Genomic DNA, 20,406 nt, shown 5'->3' on the forward strand with positions numbered 1-20,406 from the left:
AAAAAATTAAAAACCATGTATCATTTTTCAAATTTAATATACTACTTTGTGCTTATCTCATAAATTCCCAATGAAACACACTGGTTGGTCTTTGATTTTTCCCCCCCCTTTTTTTAATTTGATGGGTGTGATTACTTTTAATCACACCCAAAAAAGGACAAGGACTAACAGATGTTGGACTGAAGACACTCCAGGTTTTCAATCTTGTGTCTTTTGAATTACAGGAGGTCTGACAAGTTGAAAAAAAACAACAAATAAATCACAACTCGGAGGATTGGTTCTGGAAAAAACATTTTATATTTTTAGTAGAACCACGTTTCTCTGTTGGGTTGCTCTGCAGAGCAATTTAAATCAAATAACAAATGAGCTCTTTGGAGTGTGGTCTGGGCGACTGTGCAACATAAGTGAAGAATAAAAAAAAAATCTTTTTCTGGACAACAGTGGCTGCAGAATCAGTGATAAAGAACCATAGAGACACAAAGATACTGGCCTCTGGGATTTCATGGAGTCACAGATGTTTTTTTTTTGTTTGTTTTTAGCTCAACCAGAACCACCCAAAACTTTACATTCATTAAATAAGTCATTAGATTTCAGTCAAATCATGGGATCATGTTTAATATCCATCTGCCAAAAGTAAAAGTTAAAGCAGACCAAAACAAATAATTTGAATCATATAAAAAAATAATCATGCCCCAAATGTAAATAATGTTATCATTTTTAAAATTATTTGAAATTCAGAAGTATATAAACCGTTTACTTTTTTTTTGTTTGTTTGTTTGTTGTGGAACACTTGATGATGTAGTTTCCCAAACTGTACTTGGAATAAAATTGAAATAGAACTAAAACAACAGATAAAAATAAAATACATTTAAGTGGCATAGTGGTATATGACATCTGAAATATTTTTTTTTTTTTTTTTTTACAAAGTCTAAACAATAATAGAGATTCCAGTGCTTCAACAGATAAAATAAATGACAAACTCTAAAATAAAGAACACAGGTCAACATAAAAAAAAAAAAAAAATTATCAATGTTCTTTTTTTTTTTCTTTTTTTTTTGTATTTTGTCCAACTTTACCTGTTCTGATCAAAAGCGACAACAAATTAAAGTCAAACCCAAGCAGAGACACAACAGACTCAACCTGGTTCAGCCGTTACCATGACGGCCGGAGTGATGGCGCGAAGTTCGCCTCCGCAGCCGTCCGCGTCTGCGTGAACATGTAAAGACTGCACCGCATCATAGTCTTTACACGTTTCTCTAAAGAGTGTGTTTGTGTGCATATGTTCTGATTCTGTGCTTACAAAACTGTTCCAAATGCATGACCAAACTTTCACAGTCCTTCTTCATTAAAACCTAACTTCACCTGCCTTTCCCGTTGGACCTCATTCACAAACCCTTAAAACTCCATATATAAAATTACGTTTATCCCCCGGAAACTGCATAGTTTAGCTGAAGCAGACAGAAAAAAGGCATGGTTGAATGCGATTATAAAAATCTTAGCTGCGTACGGCCCAAAATGTATAAAAACATGCTGTAAAAAGAGGCAGAAAAGTAAATGAAAAGGCACACAAGGGTGTGTAGATCATGGCTCTGAAACAACTGAGTGATCAAAACAAATGCTGTTTTTTTTTTGTTTGTTTGCTTGTTTTGGGGGTTTTTTGCATTCTGTTACAATACCTGAGTATTTTTTGACAGTTTTTTGACAACTCATAAGTTAAAGTTAATGCTTTCAGATCATCCAAAGAATTTCATTACTTCACATAACTTGACAGTGTCAGAGTGAAGGTCCTGACTGGGGGTGTCTGGATCCTATCCCAAGAATCGGATCAGGTTTTCCATCTAGGTGTTTGATCGGTACTGAAGTCCTTGACTGGACTTTGCTCCCAATAATGGTCGTTGTTACACTGTCTGTGATTATGGCATTTGCACCTCCAGCAAGATGTGCAGTCAGTTAAAAAAGAAAAAAAAAAAAAAAAAGGATCTGAAACACTGCGCATAAAATTTTATGTTTTATGAAGCCGTAAGTTTCATCTGTACACAATTAACTGAAACCGCATTAGGATATGTTTCAAGTCAAATCAAAACAGCAAGTAAAGGTACTAATGGTAGCCACTCACTTTAGCAAGCTGTGCTGAGAGCATGCAGGACCAAGAGTTTATTGAAGACTTCTTCCACCCACCCACTGAGTAATTATCTTTTTAAACTGAATCATAAGATGTGAACTCCTCCACAGATCCCTCCAATTCATCAGGGCCAACTCAGATCTTTATCAACACCTAACATGTGTGGCCAAAGCAAAAATGTGGAAAAGCAAAGTGAGGAGAGCAGCTATGTCAGAAGACTGCTTCCCCTTCAGGGTGAATTATGTATGCAGGACCATAAAGCTATTTCCATTTTATTAACTATCATACACCGAATCGTTTACGGTTATTAAAAGAGGTGTGCAAGGGTGAGATGGGGAGAGGGGCAAATAACTTTCACGTGAGACAATGCCCCCATTTGCTCTCGCATCCGATACCCTCAATCTAATTAACTACTGGTGTTGTCCTCTGCTCAGATAGGATTCAGAGACACCCTGCTGGAAATTAGGCCAAATGTGCTGCACAAGCGATCTGTGTGTTGGTTCAGCACCGGAAATGCTCAGCCTGGTAGGCAAAGTTTCGAGCTGTACGGATCAACTTGCAGGCACTTGAGTGTGTGCGCGCAAAATGTTTACTCTAAACAGAGCCGGCCGAATGCAGAATCTGATTTGGACCCCACTCCAGTTCACTTTAAATAGCTCCAATGGAGGCGTATGAGTAAAATCTTGGACAGCAGTGTTGTTAAGGTAACGGATAAATATAATTTCTATATGCTGCCTCATAGTACAATGGAATAAAATAAAGACTTCCATTATACATGCTTTTGACATAAAATGTATACAAACTTTAAACTGCCTTTGTTTCTAAATTGTTTTGATATTTAATTAATTCATGTGATTTATTTTGTTTTATTTAAATGATCTATTATATAAAGTTATTGTGAAACTTATTGATGTACTGAATTGTGACACTTTTGACTCTTGATGACTAAAGAGGCATAATTGTAATTTATGCTTTAAATAGTTACATTGTCCTTAAAATGTGACTCTAGCACAGACACAAAAGCAGCTGGCAACATTTAACTACTGACATTAAATTGTGATCTATAACGTAATGACGCAACTACGAATAAATTATAACAAATAGTGCACACGTCGAGTTTCTTGGCTTTCTAAATGAGTCAAAAGAATTTTGATAATTTGAGATCAATGTTCTGTTTAAGAATCCAAATACTTATGGACACCTCTTGCTGGCCTGGAGGCCCCGAGCAACAGCTTAGTTTGTTTTTGCCTTGGGCCGGCTCTGACTAACAACGTCTGTGAGACTGGTGCACCCTCTGGTTTGGACTGTACCGTTAAAGAGAGATACCTGTACCACAAAGTGTGTGTGATGTTGGACCTGGTAAATATTTGATTATTTTTTTGTATATTGTGCATATTTTTAGGGTTTTTCTTATTTTTTGTTTGATGCTGTTTACAGTTTTACTGCCACCTCGCTACATTTCTACATGATGTCTCCATCCTCTATGCTAAAGCTGGATCTGCGGCTGGAGTCGACAGACGCCTCGGGGGACATTGCAGACAGCAGCGGGTCTCCGGCCATGGGGGACAAAGGCTCATCCATCATCAAAAAGCCCAGCTCGCCTCTCCTCCCTTGGACGTCCAGTCCGCCTAGGTCACCCAGCCCCGACATACCGTCTGAGAATCCATGTATCCCATCGCACAGGTCCAGTGACTGGACAAAGTCAAAGGGCTGGGAGCTGCCCACGGCTGGGAACTGGATGGGCTGTTGGGGTGGGAGATGCTGTGGGAGCGGTGGCAGCTGCCGGGCCTGAGGCTGGAGCTGGCTCTGAGGATGGAGGTGGGCCTGGGGGAGGAAGTGGTGCTGCTGGGGCTGAGCCTGGTTGTGGGGTATGTGCTGGGACTGGTGGAGGGCTTGTGCCTGGGCATGAGAAAAGTTCTGCTCTGGGCTGGTCTCTTGTTTTATATAAGGAGGCATCATTTCACTCGGGTTCAGGGCAGATGGGGAGTTACTTGGCAGGCCGTGTAGTTGAGCCTGCATCTCCAGCTCCTGTTGGCAGCAAAATCAAACGTCATCCCAAATATCGCCTTCATTGTTTTCTTGTTTATGCATTTCTGTTAAGTGTCTCACCTGGATACGTAGCATAAGCTGTTTGTTGGCCATCTCCATCCTTTTGAAGTTATTTTCCACCTCTCTGGATCTCTGCACATCCTTCTGCATGCGTTTGATATAATCTACAGATGCGCGCAGTATAGTACCTTTGTTCCAACGTACATCGCTGCAAACAGAGGAATGTACACACAGCTGGTTACTCATAATGTCCTGTGGATCCACCGACACCCAGTGAATCTGAATATCATTAAAAAACATAGCTTATTTCAGTAATTCAATTTAAAAAAATGAAACATATGTATAAATATTCACTATACATATATATATTTAAGCTTTCATTCCTATTCATTTTGATTAACGTAGCCTACAGTTCATGAAAATCCAAAATTACATAAGACCAACAGGTGTTTTTGTTCATGGTTGCCCAAGTCGGGTATAGATCTGTTGTTGTAGCTCTCAAAGCTCTCAATCCTGCTGCAGTTCACGCCTTGTGATTTGTCCTCCTCTTCCTAAACAGGCTTTGATTCAGGTTCCTTTCAAGCCTGCAGTTGTTCTTGTTGTTTCTTTTTTCTAATACACTTTTTCCCTTCACTTGATTTCTCCATTAATAGGTTCCTTCCTCAGTAATGACCATCTGTAGCTACACTCCCACCTCAAGGAGGGCATAGGTGACTGCTTGCTGTATAAATGTCAAGTCAGTATGCTTCCCAATGACTGTGTAGGCCATAACATGGCCATAAGATAACATCCCTGCACGAAGAATCCCTTTTTATTGGTCTTGTGTAATATGTTGAATTTCAGAAAAAACTTTGGGTTTCTATTAGCTGAGAGTCAGAATGATAAAAACCAACTAAAGTAAATGCTTGGAATGTACATCACTCTCTGAGTAGTGAATGTAATATGAATTTAACTTTTGATAATACTGTAATTTATTGAGATGTTTCCTGTAAACAAAGCAAACTGAAAGACACTCACAGGTCGTTGGTTTTGGGAATCATGGTGCCCAGCTCTTTGATTCGATCATTAATGTTGAATCTTCTCCTCCTTTCAACTATTGCAGAGCAAAGAGACAGAAACAGAAAAATATGTTTGCATTTTGGAGATGAATCATAAGAAAAAGCACAAATACACACAGAGTCACAAACAGTCACAGCCAATTACTCTTAAGTGCTAGAACAGCAGAAACGATCAAGTTAACTATCCACCCACTTGTTACACTATGTCAGCTAAATCAGCATAAAGCTGTAGCAAACTGTGCAAGAGGCCAACTGTGCTGTGCATGTTTGTCGCTGTCAATGCGTCCAGTGCAAAGACACTTACTTAGATTGTGGTTGTCTTTCTTCTGTCTCTCCTTGGCCAGCGCACGGGCTTCTGTGTCTTTGCAAAAACAAAAAGTAATCAGCTAAAGACTGTCAAAGTGCAACAAAAAAGATGTCACAGATTACCAGAAAGGGTCACCGTGGTTCTTAGAGCGACAACTTTTACATCATCTCTAAAGAACGAAATGTGTTTAAAACTCAGTTGTTCGCACCTGACAATTCTCGCTTGATGGTCAGGTTGGCGGGACAGGAGTTGCTTGTCATTCCGATAGTTGGCACCTTCATCCCAGGACCCGTGTAGACGTCCAGGTGGCTGCTGGAAAGCGGGAGCTGGGAGCGAGGGGAGCACAAACAAAAAGACATACACTTTAATTTTAGAAAACATGTCTAAATACAGACCACACGTTAAGCGTTTGAAAAATAACCATTTCATTGCATCAACTCAAGTAATGGCTGAGTCTTTTTCTTAAAAAAGCAAATACGTGTCGGCTCAAACATGAAAAACGATGCTGCTATTTCAATATATGTTTGTGTTATAGTGTAAAATTACAATTAGATTAAAGTTTACAAAATACAACATTACGAGTACCCTATAAAGTATAATCTCATCCGTCTGCACTTCAGTTTTGTTCAATACGTTTATTCCCTACCAAGAAATCTTTCACGGCTTCTTGCAACCTGTAAAATACTTTTATGGAGTCAGTGTTCGTGTTTATTGTGCTGTAAAGTGCAAACAGCAGCAGGTAATGCAATAACATCACACCTGAGATCAGCTTGCCAAATGCACAGCAATGATTGACAATCACGTTGTCAACCTTATCTGTCTTTTATGGCCGGAATCCCTCCTCTGCCTTCTCCTGCTCCTGAATTTACACCTGCGAAGTGCTCCAAACTCCAATATCTTGCACTTTAGACTCTATATAACAACAGAGATTTAACTTGGTGAGGACAATTAAAAAGAACTCATTTCCCTTTAATTGTGCAGGTCAAGGAGTCAATGAGTTTTAGACCCATCAAGGAGCCGTTTCAGACTGCCCTAAAGCAGTAGGGACGAATGTGGCCCTACTAAAGAGGCCTGACAGATAAAGAGCTCAAAGAGAAAGATAACTTAATCTGCAAGCTACTGTGCGAGCTGGAGGATTAAACACATTCACAGACATGAACATAAACAGGTATTTCTGAAGCTTTGCAACTATACTGAAAGAATTCAATACCAATATAAACAAAACGCTTCAAATTATTAGAAAGTTGAGCTGTGAAGGTGTGGAAAATGGCTTAAAAGAAAAAAAAAAGAAAGCATAAATCGATTATTAACTAATTAAATTAGACATCCAACAGCATGGCTATTCATTTATAGGCAAATCTGATGTTTTTTCGGGTTAATGTTTAAAACAAATCATCACACACAATAAAATCCCAATAAAAAAACTTTTATTTCTACCGGTCATATTAACATTATTTCTGCTGACGACAGATGCCAGAAAACGCACGCTCCGTCTCAGCCTGTTCCTCCGTGCTTCTGCACTTCACTTCGCACATCCTGATCGGGAAATCCCAACAGTCTGCTCGTTTAATTAGCAGCTAATTCTGAGCCTGTGTCACCGTCTGCTCGAAGACTTTCAAAACGCTCTCTCTGTGCCTGGCATTCAGTGGTGTCCCCCAGCTTTTGCTAAAGTTTAAAAGATTCCAAGAATTCCAAGGAATTTGCTGTCTTAATCCCCATCAGGATTAGCAGGTGAGTTTTACTCACTGTGCTGACATTAAAGGGAATAAAGAGAGGCCGGGTAAGCTGGAATCTAACCAGCACACAGTTAACACACTGATGTGCAGTTTCTACTTAGTTCTTCAGCAGCCATCTTTTGAGACACTGAGATTGATTGGTGTGTGCTGACCAATCTAATCACACAGTGCAGCACAGACTCATGCACAAAGACAAAGTTTAAGTGATTAAACCAATCAACCGCACAGGGCGGTGGGAGATAAAGCCACAGCTGTGTATGTGGGTTTCTGTCTCCACGCAGCAGTTAGTGAAGTTGAACACACACAGTATCAGAGCCTGCTTTGATTTAAGCTCAAATTGAGATGTGAAATCCAACAATACGAAATGGAATGAGGAGAATCTGAAGTGCAGGGGGGAAAAAAAAGCATCCAATAATATGCTCGTGTGAAAATATGCTGATGCATCGCCGACAGAAGTCCAAAGTCTTAACACGAAGCATAAGAAAAGGGACAATCCACTGCCTCAGATCTAAATCAAAGTCATGTTTAAGCAACCAGAGAGCTTTTTTTATCTTACCAGCTGAATCTGTTCTCCTTCAATAACTTCCACAATGGCATACGTCTTATTCATCTCCTTCATCCTACACTCCTTTCCTTACAAAGGCCGAGGGGGGCTTTCTTCTTCTCTCCTCTCCTGGGCTCGGGCGGCACATGCAGAGGTTTGTGGCGCACGCCTCCTCTGCTGCTGCTGCTACTGCTGCTGAGAGAATGACCTCAGCGGCAGCGCTCCGGCTCGTCTTCTACCTCCGTTCTCCACCAAACAGGAGTGAACTTTCCCCCAACTGGACTTTCACTCTGTTTTCCCTCCAGCATAAATTGTCCTCATCGCCCCCACCCGTATACACCCCCTCCCTCCCTCCCTCCCTTTTTTTTCCCCTTCCCTCCACCTCCCTCTCTCCGAATGTCTTGTAAACAAGTTGAACTCTAACTGGTGGCGGCTTAATTGTTAATTTTCTGAGTTTGCTTCCTCGGATACAAAGCGCAGCACAGTCCTCGTCCCGGCATGTCTTCCTGGCTATTGCTAACTATGTCCAACACGGTTTACGGATGGAATGTTTAGTGTTTATGCCAATTATACACTTTGTTTCGTGCACTTCACTTTGTTTGTCTATGTGGTTTTGTTTATGGCTGCATGAAGATATAACTGATTGGACGCTGTGGGTACATGCTGAGTGAAAGGAGGAACATTCAGTGGCTGCTTTGAAAGATTAACATACTGTGGTTTAATTAATAGATGAGCCTAATAATGTCCAATAATAGCAAACATCACTGATATGGTAATTATTGTAATATAAGAGTTCAAACTCTTTATACTAATAACTGACTTGCAATATCTAACTATATGATTTTTTTTCTCCTGGGCTCAAAAAAGCCCTAAAAGTCACTTGAAAATGAAATTTTAAAGAAAAAAAGCATTAATAATATTGTTTTCTTTTTTATCCATCCAAGGAGGCTTGAAATTGACTTAAAGTAGTAAAATATGGTTTTAAAAAGTGTCACTCAGTCTATAGTTTCAAAATCAAATTGCATTATTTGAAAAATTCAAATAATACTCAAAAAAGAGGCTCATCCTAGTCTACTATAGTTCTGAGATAAACGGCACACAACCCAAAAGTATAAACATTTGAAATGTTTTCTCATTTTGTAATGTAACATAGTTGCACATTAAAGCCTATTCCTCTTTGGAAAAAGCTCAAGCTTTGACAGACTGGCTTGAATGCGTCTCTGAATAATACATTTCAAACCTTGTCACAAACAATCAATTAGATTGAGGATCTAGTCTTTGACTAGGCCATTCTTTCACAGTTTTTCTTTCGAGACTACCTTGTATGTAGCTGTCTTTATCACCATCATTAACTTTGACCAGTTTATCTTTTCCTGTTGAAGTGAAACACTACCAGGCTGCCTCCACTATGTTTGACGGGGACGTTGTGTTCGGAGTGATGCTCAGTGTTTCTGCTACATGTAGCATCTTGGATGAATTTTCAAAAGCTTTCAATTTTGTCAACATCAAAAAGCAACATTTGAATTGAGATGAATTTCTCAATGGGGGGGTCGATTTACTAATTAGTCGGTTACACTGGATTTTAGTTAGAGGTATCATAGAAAAGGGGTTTAGATAAAAGTGCATGTAAGAATTTTAGGATGTGCTTGTAAACAATCTGTAAAACCAGGCATCTGTTCCATCTGCTTCTGATCGCCTGACATTAAATCCCAATAATTTAAGTGTGTGGTTGTACTGAGACAAAATGTGGAACAGTTTCAGTTAAAGTAGTTTGTAGATCTTACTTTGTGTCATTTTATTTATAATAAAATCTTGTGTGTAAAAAAAACAAAAAAAAAAACCCAAACAAACAAAAAAATGCTACAACAAACTGCAGTTAAAAACAAAAAAATGCCTCAAGGTTTTACAGCCTGCAGAGCCAGAGATGCACTGTGTCTTTTACCTCCAGGTTAAATGGATGCAAAGTACGGGCGTCATATAAAACACTATGAAAAGGAAGAAATCTGTTTCTTTTTAGAAGGAGGACTCTCTACTCACTGTGTTTGGCATCTGAACAGGGTCCATGTATCCTTGAACGTCGTCGTAACTGGACTGCATGCTTATAATGTCATCAATAACCTCCTCCATCTGCAAAAAAAAAAAAAAAAAAAATGAGAGCAAATGTCATTTCAAGATAATTCAGAAGACCAGTAGATCCAGCTTCAATACAGACATAAATTACCGAGTCTGAGTCTGTAAAAGAAGTTTAAAGGTCCTTGTTCATTAATTCTAGAAGAAATTTTCTGTAAATAATATTAAAGTATTTAGCCAGTAAAACCACAGGCCCTTTTTTCTATATTTATTTTTTCTTACATTTTAAAACCCCTAAAAGCACTTAGAGAGCTAAATGAGAGCATTTACTCTCTGCGGCAGTATAGAGTAATTTTTCTCTTCGAAAGAAAAAAAAGAGAAATTGCAGAGTTGAAGGCAGAGTGTTGGTCAAAGTCTCCCAAGGTTCAAAGGCCCCAGCGTTCTGCTGTTCCTCTGTCACTTGTTAAGCTGTAATTACAGCAGGAAGGCCATTATGGAGCATTTAAATTCCACTAATTGCCTCTCTCGGTTAGTCACCACTTTCTTCCAACTCACCTACTGTTCCTCTGCAAAGTGCTGCTCCTGCCCACCAGAGTGCAATTAAAACATTATGACGCTTTCATAAAAAGTGGAGATCATGTCGCCTCTGGGCTAATTTTCAACCCTCGTAATTTTATATATTGGCATAATTCAGTTATATATTTGTGTTGGGTCCTTGCAAACTGAGCTTTAAAAGAAGACCATGAACCTAATGTTTATGGGTTTATGTTTATTGCACAGTCTGCCCAGCACGCTTGCAGTTGCCTACCTCCTTCTCGTGGCTGGAGCCAATGTTGAGCATGGCCATTGGGCTGTTGGGGGCGCTGTTGCCAGACATGAGCTGCTCCTTACGCATGTGTGGGGAGTGGAGCTGCGGAGGTGCGGACGCCGAACCCCCCGCAGGTCCCATGTTTGTGGGAGGAGATGGTGGCATAATCCCTGCCACTGCGTGAACCGTCTGGGGACACAAAGAGGAGGGAAAAAAAGGTGAAGGCGAACTGAGAATGTTTCAAACCAGTCACTGAGAAGAGCAGAAAGAAATTCAAGCACACATGACACTTTTCATATTATTAGTAAACGTCATTACAAACTAAATCTGTTGTTCCACTTCACAGGCACATATTACTTTGTGTTTTTCTATTATATACAGACCAGTAAAGTATATGTGAAAAAGCTTAATACTTTTGCAAGCCACTCTTGAACGGCAGAGCGTTAGACAAACAAATACCTGCTTGTTAGCAAAGGTGGTTGAGAGATATTCTTTCACTTGTTGTCTCCGTGACTGACGGATGTGATAGTCTGTTGGATTTTCAAGGTGGGTTTGCACCTGTGTGAAGTAAAAACACAACAGTTCAGTTTAATCATTAAACAAATTTGACTTCTTTCATTGTTTCAAAACTGAAAGTGACATATACTCACATAAATCAGTTTGAAAATTATCCCTATATTGTTCATAAAAGCCAGCCAGCTCAGAATGGTTTAACATTAACATTTAAATCCATGTTTAGACCACTTAGTGATGTGATGGCACAGGATATACAGCAGCATTAAGTCAGTGATGTCTACAGAGGCAGAGCTGCACAAAATCCCCTAGTGTGGCTCCACAGAGTCATGAGCCGGCCTCATTCCTTCACATCAAAGGCCGGAGCTGAGGAGGGAGCTGCCCCCTGCTTCTTTTATCCACTTTAATAGCCGAGAGCTGGGTTATATTAGAATAACCACAAACATTTCAGTAAATAGATGTTTTACAACTCCCTTGTCAAAGACATTTCTGTTGCTGGATCTCATTTTATCTGCTACCCACTTCTGCGCAACCCTACATGTGGATATTTTTTATTCATTGGTACACTTTAAAGTGTTATGTACTGCAAATACACTACTCCAACCCTACTCCCTTTTTCTTTATTTTCTCACTTAAAATACAATTTGGTTTTTACATGCACTAATCTTTTTCAGGAATTTCATATTAACTTTGGGCATTCAGTGAATGCATTTCAACTGCACTAAACAGTCGGGCTGAGTGTCCAGCTGTTCATGCTGGACTAATAATGAAGGAAACTTCAAAAGTTTATTTTAGAAACAAGAGCTGAGTGCCCAAGTTTGAACTTAGTGATTGACACAGGCTAAACGTTACATTTACATTACAGGAAGGAACAGCACTAGAAATAAGGTTTATTCCTGTGAAGTTTTAAACAGAACGATCGACATGCACACAAAACTCTACGAAGTCATTTCTTTAACAACAAGTACCAGGAAATTTGGCTATGCTGGTTATTGCATAACCTCGCTGACAAAAGGACAATGAACGCAAACGATTACTTTCCTGTCTCTCAGCTCCTCACCTTGCCGGAGGAACAAAAATCCACACTGATAAACAGATACAATAACAACACATCTAGCAGTGAGGACGAGCAACAGCAGGCCGCGCAATACCAGAACTGACAAACTCCAAAGAAATGTGCTGCAGGAGGTATGACAGCCTCAAAGGGCCTGGCAGACAAGAGAGCTCTCTTCATCTACAACAGGAAAAACGCAGAATTCAAAGACGCCATTCCATTCAACCACACACACGTAAGCAGGCAAAGTAAACAGTCGATGCAATTCAGGCATGTTGCCCCACACTGTTAAGGCTGCGTACATACTGGAGAGATATACAGTTACAAACAGGACAAAAAAACAATGCATCTGAAGGAGTGCTGCACACTAACACAGATAAGGACAAACACAGGCATCTCTGGAATCAGACAAAATGTCACTTTGCTTTATCAGTCCCTGTCCGACCCTATCTGCATCACCCATATCTGGCCTATCACAAAACACGTCAAAAGTCTCTTATCTTCTCATTCTGGCTTCTTCCATGATCGTTGCTCCCCTTTATTTTTCTGTTTTTCCTCCTTTCTCAAACCTGTCTCTGAGTCCTGGCTACACAGCAGACCTCCTGGTCAGAACGCTCAATGGAAACATCCATTGATTAAATCCTCTGAAACAAGACTGACAGTACTATCTGTTTAGCGATTTTTTTCTTCTGTAATGTTGTTGTATTCGGGCTGGTTACACAAAACCCAACGAGTTATACCCGATTCTAAAAATAGGTCGTAGGAGGAGAGAGTAGACCAGAGGAATTCTGTTCAGTGTAAAATGATCAAACCACAGATCTGTGTTAGTTTTTCATTTTTTCTGCCTATTTACAAGTCAAGATAAAAAGCAGTGTTATGCATTCCCACATAAGCAAAAATTAAATCCAGTCACAACTTCATAAAACGACATGCACAAATCATTTTACTGATTCGTCAATTTCTCCAGGAGACAAGTAAAACCTTTTCCACATTTTTAAAAAGCAGAATTTCATCAAACAATAAATCAATATATATTTCCCGTCTACAGAACAATATTTTCTAACGTTTTTGGAGCACAGAACATAAAAACAGCGGGTTGGTAACAATCACTGACCTTCAGAACCTCCACAGGAACCTGCATGCTTTGATACTGCTGCGGAGTGCTGATCGCTGGCGTAGGTGCAGGGGGCCCAGCCATGCGTTGCTGCATGTATTGCATTGCCACATTCTGCTGCTGCTGCTGCCGCTCACGCTGCTCCTCCTGCTGCAGCTGGTCTCGCATCAGCTGCATGCAAACAAACACAAACATCTCAGAATGCTTCAGGAAACCAAGAGTAGAGCAAGGCATTAGAAAATTATGGAAAAGTGAAATATTTACATCAGAAAAAATAGTCAGTTTTATAAAAAAAAAACGTAAACCGGTTGACTAAATATACAGTCCCTTGTGAAAGTATTTAAACCCATTGAATTCTTACACATTTTGCAGCATAAACATTAATGTATTTTATTGGGATTTTATCTGATAGATCAACACAAAGGAGCATGAAATTCTGAAGCCCAGAGAAAGTGATACCTGGTTTTCAAATTATTCTACAACAAAATCTGATGCATTGTGTTGCATTTGCAATTAGGACTTTGATACCCCTAAACAAAGTTCAATGGAACTAATTACCTTCAAAGTCATCTAACTAATAAGCAGATCCAATTAACTGGTGTAATAATACAGCTTTTGCATGAAGGCTCGGTACAACTCTGAGGCGTTCAGAAATCTAATACAGTGGCATTGATCAGATCAGACCAAAAATGTTACTGTATAACCTTTGTGATAGAAAACTAACACCGGGCATCACCTGCAGTGTAACATCCCCACTGTAAAACCAGTGTCATGCTCTGGGGAGGTTTTTTGTTAGCAGATACATAGAAGTTGATTAGGATTGAGGAGAAGTTTGATGAAGCTTTATGGCCATTATGGAAAGGGGGGAAAAAAATCTCTTTTGAGTATTAGAAAACTTCTCATTGGTGGTTAGTTTTTTGTTGTTTTGGGGGGTTTTTTTTACAAAGGAGAATAGGCAGAATGGGCTTCACATAAAACTCTTGATATAAACTGAAGTTTGTTACTGCAATATGACAAAATCAGAAATAGTCAAGCAAATATGAATACTCTTGCAAAGCACACACCTACTGTTCAGTTAAGAATAATGAAATTGTTAAGAGGAATTTCTTAATTACATTTAGGATGAAGACAGCAACCAAATATACTGGCAATCGCTAAGGGAGAACTTTCTGAATGCTTGAACCAAGCATTCAGAAAATGTGTAAATGTGTTTTACCTGCATCCGCAGCCCGATGCGTGAGGCCATGGCTGGGGGCCGAGGCGGCAGGGGAGGGCGACCCGACGTTAATGCACCACAGTCCAGCCCGAGAGGTAGAGGTGTCTGTGCAGAAGATAAAAGGAGATTTTTTTTAAAAAAGGGAGGAGGAAATCAAAGAGGGGAAAGAGACAGAGGCAGTAGAACTTTTCTGAATTGCTACAAGGTGGCACCTTCAAATGCTTGCAATAACTTTCGCAGTTATTGCAAGCATTTGGACTTCCACATCTTAAAAGCACAAAATGCTAAACTTCCTCAAGCTCCTGATGATGCTATATTGTAGTGTCACTGCTACATGATTTCCAGTTAATTTGTCTCATTTTATTTTAAGCTTTTCACTTTTTTGTTAGGGCCCATAAATACTATTGATGGCTTGTCTACTCCACTATCAGTGAGTGAAAATAAACTTCTACTGTGGAAACAGTAAACAAAGCGTAGAGAACCCAATAAGATTTTGCAAGACATACAACCACTAGCTGACTTTCTTCAGTCAACTGGATTTCATGTGAAACAGGCTGTTTTATCAAAAATGCATCAAGAAATTGGGTGCAGTCTGGAATCATTTTTGATTTTTGATCCTTTACAATCAACGATCAGCCAATAAGAAACTAAAATACAATCCCTTTTCAAGTCAGGGAATTCACCACAAATAAGCACTTTCAGGTCTTACTGGTGAGAATCCTCATTGTCAAACTAAGCACTACATGAAACAGACAGTTTTGTATCAGCTGTTTGTTGATGACATGTTTACAAATGAAGTTGGAGGAACTACAAAAGCGGCAGGAAGCTTTGCGAAAGTAAACCGTATATTGCAGAAAAGTCGCTAAGAAATATAATTCTACCTGTCATCCAACATGATGGATGTGGAAACGTCCCCAGTCTTTTGGGATTCTCTGAGTTAAAGTAAAGGTCTACATAGTCGAAAAGGGAATCGCTTCAAGCAAAAATCTTTTTCTGACCAGGTTTTATATGCGTCCACTGGTATTTTGACAATTCACCTTTGGTAATAAGCTCAAAGTCTTAGAGGGCGGAACGCCTCCTTGCCTTTATCTCTACTGCACTACCAGATATTCTCTGTTAGATTCAAGTCGAGACCCTAAGACTCTCCCAAACATTAGTGTTACCTCCAGCTAGAAAAAAAACATGTTGGTAAAAACCTTAAATGCAAACATGGCAGGAGTATGAATACCTTTAACTGTGTAAACACGTCTCTCTAGTATTTTACTGTTTTTAGATAAAGATGCGGAAAGAGGTAGCTTGGCAGCCTTGGTCTGCTTTAGCTGAGAAATAAGTCTGATTTACAATAAATATTTAATTCTTAAAATTGTTCAGACATCTTAGCTAAAATATTTTGTTTTATTTTATAGTGTTATTTATGGTTCTTAAAAATCACGAGCAATAAGTAATGTAAACACATCTCCGCTGATGTTTTCCCCCTCACTTTATCTGTTGCATTTTATCCTGCTTATTATTCTGAAATCTATATTGTAAACCAAAGAGTGCACAAGATATACTGTTAAATAAATATTGAGGAAAAGCTATACATGCTATCTTATTTTATTTTTACAGCAAATTCTTTTCTTTTTTTTTTTAAAAAAAGAAAAAGATTATATTGTCATTTTATAATTACCTATAACCAGACTGACTGTTCAGTTGAGTTCCTGGATAATCTGATTTCACACAGACAAATATCTCATGTGAATGCAATTAACCGTTATTTGTTTCTCTGTAATGAAAGCAGAAATTGGTCGATGTTATATATAAATATCATCTTTTAATATTCTAGTTAAAAAAAAGGTATAAATTATGCTGCACTTTATGCCTAGAAGTGTTGTTTTCCAATTATTTTCTTTTCAGTAGAGGACAAAAACACACAAATAAACAAAAAAACAAAACAAATGAGTATAAGTATACTGACCTAAAAAGGAAGCACCATTTCCAAAGTAAACATCTTTACATTCACTGCTATTAGAGACATTAGCCACCAAGAGGACTTCCTCTATCATGTTGAGGAGGTCATGTGGAAGTCATGTTATCTTGTTGTCCCTGTGAGATCATGTGAGTTAAAGACCAGGGGAACACCCATCTCCCCCTGGCTGCATCTCCTCCTCTTTACTCGCATGCACACATTACCAAAACACTCAGAGGGGAGTCCCAGCACAGATAGTTCCCTTTCTGCAATGACTTGTGTTAATCTCTGCATGACTAAGCCCGCCTGGAACCCAAAAGCATAATGAAACGAGAGCCTGCCCTCTGCTCCGTTCAGCTGCTGATGCAGCATGTGCGGTGGGAATGATAGACAGCACAGCTTCAGTCAGAATCCGATTCATCGGATCTTTCATCAAAAACGCTGTCTGTATATGGTCATAAAGAGAGAATGACCCAGAGAGAAAGACAGACAGAGAGAGAAAAGCTCATTGTGCGTGAGGTACAATAAGAAGGACAGCTCCTATTGAGGAGGACTGAAGCCGCCCGTTGTCCAAAGTGTGCATTTCAGCACCCGAGGGGGCACACACTGCCCGCTTTGTGCCAGTTAGAAGGCCTACATGAATAACACACACCCATGTAGAGATAAGACATTGATACGCACAGGCATTCCAACACAAACTTGGACCAGAACGTGGATTTCAGCAAACAATAACTTTGCACTCGTAGCTCCATACTCCAATGAAGTGATTTAATCTAATATTAATGAGAATTTATCCTGACACCTGGACTTGCACTCCTGCAAAGTGAGTGTCCACATCATTGTAACTATGCAGAAACAAGTCTGCAAGTAAAAACACCCAATAGGTGAAATGTTTGTAGTTCTTTAGGTGCGTCAAAAAAATTACTTAAAATCTTTAATTTTATGACTGAACCTGCAACTTAGAATAATAATTGTATGTTGCAAGGAAGGAAGAAGGTTATTAGCATCAATAAAATAAACCTTCTCAATTTCACTTTATAGATCTAAGATACTTTGTTCTGTATTTGTTCTGCTAAACAAAAAAAAGGCCAACCAAACTCTCCTAAAGCTCAGATTTTAACTTAAAATATACACAAATAAGTTTCAGAACATTATTACACTGAACACAAAATCAGCCATGAGGGCTTTATTCATTACCCACCAAGAACCAAACTGCTGCCACGTGACTTAATCATCTCACAGAAAAACCCAGACACCAGATGTGGCACTCAATGCATAATGGCTCAATGGAGGGGTGTAAATTAAAGGTAGAATATAGAGAACCTTACTTTATCTCTAAAAATACATATACTTCAAATTGAGCTGGCTAGCATGGGTAGAAGTAGTGGCACAGGTAATAAACAGTATGTAGTAGCTCGGATCTAGGAGCTCATGGAGTGATGGGAACATAATGATAAAGAAAGAAAATTGCATGAAACATGTTGGTTAATCATAATCTCTATCTTTGTCATCATTTTCATCAATAGTATCACATTTAAATATTTTTCTGACATCTTGCAGCCCTTGCAGGAGACGTGTTATTTATGTCCTTCCCCTGTCGTTGATTCTAATGTTACGCCTGATCAGTGTATAGGAGTTATGAGCCCAGATCATTATTTCAGTCTTATAAATATGTACAGGATCAGTCTCTAAACATTGTTGAACTGAATTCAGGCTTTAAATACCTTTAGCGTCACATTCAGTGGTGATGAAACTAAGAGCTCTCAAGTCAAAGGTTCGTCTTATCTATTATTAGTGCCAAGTTTCCTGAAGTACTGCGAGGAATGAAAACCCACAGGCCTTGTCATCCTGATTCTTCCCCTGGCATGAGACCTTTTACAATCAGCTCTTCAATTTCCAGTTCAATCATTTCCCACTTAATAATTTAAATTCATCATGACACAGTGTAAACAAGATGAAGCAGAATTAGAACGAGGGGATTCCCATTCACTAGATAAGAAAAAAAACATTGTGAAGTATAACTCTAAAGTCCTGTGGGGTCACCAGAGGTTGTTTGAAACAAAAAGCAAAACGGACATTGGAGTTCTGGTGAGCTGCTTGGCAGCTTGGACTGGTTGAGTGAAAACACTCAACCAGTTCAAATTCAATTTAAAGTTGTTTAGAGACAAAAAAAGGTTTGTGAAATGGTTCTTTTTTTATGAGGACAAAATTAGTCAGTAAGGGAGAAAAATCAACATGTCACATGACAAATCAAAGGTGAAACAAGCCGATTTAGCACAATGTAAAAAACTAACATACATGCTAAAAGTGATCATACAAAGAATAAAAATAGTCAGAAAATTTAAAATTGCTTCCATACTGATCCAGACCTGGAAAGCGATAATAGCAAATTCAAGACTTTTTCAGATGGAGGACCTCAAGAGATCCATGGTGTTAATTTATTTTATGAATAAAATTGCTGCTGGAGGCAAAGTGTACAATGTCTGCATGTTCAAGCATCTCTTCCCAACACATCTGCAGCATACAACATCCAGCTCCTACTATGACTCAGCCATGAGGCATACTGTATTACACTTAACATACATCGTTCAGATGCAGCTTCCTAATATCAGACTCACTACTACCAGACTGCATGATCCCATACATGGGCTCTCCCGCTGCCTGACAACCACTGGGGACATTTGTGACGCAGTCGCAGCACACAGCAGCTATTGTGTGTCCAGTGCTGTAATGTCATGGCCTCCTTCACTTCAAACGCTGACAGCCAGTAGGAGGATGCAGAGCGGAGGAAGCCCAGGTCAGAGGCCAGCTATGGATTGTGCCGCATGTTAGTCACGGACACACTGAATAGGCAACAGATACAAAAAGCGTTGCTTTAGGTATGTTGCATGATGACAGCCTAACGTTTTTAATAAAAAAATTATATGATCATAAACTCAAAAGTTCACCCACATACACACATGCACACACACACACAGAGAGGAAGTATGAGGCCATGGCACCTGTGCTTAGAGACATGGTGTTAATTTGTGGAAAGGGTATTTTTAGATGTGACTGTCCAGTGCCAAGGGAGGCCTCTTTGACAGCCAGCACTTAAAAGTAGGATACATACACACACACTACCCCCCTTACACAATGCATATGCACTCTGATTTAGCAAAGTGTGCAGCCTGAAATGCAGGGGGGAAACAAACATTTAAAAAGCATTCAATGGTAATTAAATATTGTAAGAAAAAGACTTTGAATTTAAGTTTAAACAGAAGTCATATCAATATTTTCAGAGAACAGTAGATCAAACCTCAGAAGCGCATCCACTGGAATATAATGAGAGTTTAAATCACCAAAGTCTAAATCTGTGTTTGAGTTCCTGTTTTGTTATACAGTGTGATGATGCAGTCCTCATATCAGTTACCACTGACCTTGGTTTGCCCCCAGCACAATTTATGCCCCTGGCAGATTTAGGTTAAAAAAATCTTCTAATTTTACCAACATATTTCTTCAGCTGGAGGTGATATTAATGTTTTGTAGCAGCGCAGCCAGACTCCTGGCTTAAATCTGATAGAGAATATGTGGAGGGAGCTAAACGTCAGGCTCATAGCTTGAAGGCCTTCCGTTCTCAAAACGTTGAAGCCCATCACAGTCAAAACATTAGTGGGCAGTTGCAAAAAGTTTTTTTTTTAATTGATCCTCCTTTTATATTTATTATCTTTTGGGGTATGTCTGTCTCATTTTCTGTCAGAAACAAAGTTCTTGGTTAAATGAAAATTATTTTCTTTTGCATTTTAGGCTAACCTGTAACGTAAAGATTATGATCAGATGTGAAATAACACCAAGAAGAGAAAAGAAAAAAAAGCAATTCAAGATTAA

The 20,406-nt window shown here is 39.2% G+C and overlaps 1 protein-coding gene across 5 annotated transcripts in view; it reads right to left on the reverse strand.

Annotated features, from left to right (window-relative positions):
- Positions 1-1,053: 1,053 nt before the first annotated feature.
- tfeb (transcription factor EB) overlaps positions 1,054-20,406 on the reverse strand; it is a 34,329-nt gene continuing 14,976 nt past the window's right edge. For 4 of the 5 annotated variants that reach the window (XM_007561257.2, XM_016676032.1, XM_007561258.2 and 1 more), the window contains 10 exons: positions 14,592-14,696; positions 13,376-13,546; positions 11,154-11,252; positions 10,695-10,883; positions 9,854-9,943; positions 5,745-5,862; positions 5,534-5,590; positions 5,189-5,264; positions 4,232-4,379; positions 1,054-4,150 (listed from right to left, as the gene is read on the reverse strand). In XM_007561257.2, the coding sequence (XP_007561319.1) occupies positions 3,584-4,150; positions 4,232-4,379; positions 5,189-5,264; positions 5,534-5,590; positions 5,745-5,862; positions 9,854-9,943; positions 10,695-10,883; positions 11,154-11,252; positions 13,376-13,546; positions 14,592-14,621 (1,545 nt within the window). In that variant the 5' untranslated portion in view covers positions 14,622-14,696 and the 3' untranslated portion in view covers positions 1,054-3,583. The remainder of the gene's footprint in view (positions 4,151-4,231; positions 4,380-5,188; positions 5,265-5,533; positions 5,591-5,744; positions 5,863-9,853; positions 9,944-10,694; positions 10,884-11,153; positions 11,253-13,375; positions 13,547-14,591; positions 14,697-20,406) is intronic. The other variant, XM_016676034.1, reaches the window with a different exon arrangement.

This window comes from Poecilia formosa, unplaced genomic scaffold, assembly GCF_000485575.1.
Source record: "Poecilia formosa unplaced genomic scaffold, Poecilia_formosa-5.1.2 Scaffold124, whole genome shotgun sequence".
Taxonomy (NCBI): domain Eukaryota; kingdom Metazoa; phylum Chordata; class Actinopteri; order Cyprinodontiformes; family Poeciliidae; genus Poecilia; species Poecilia formosa.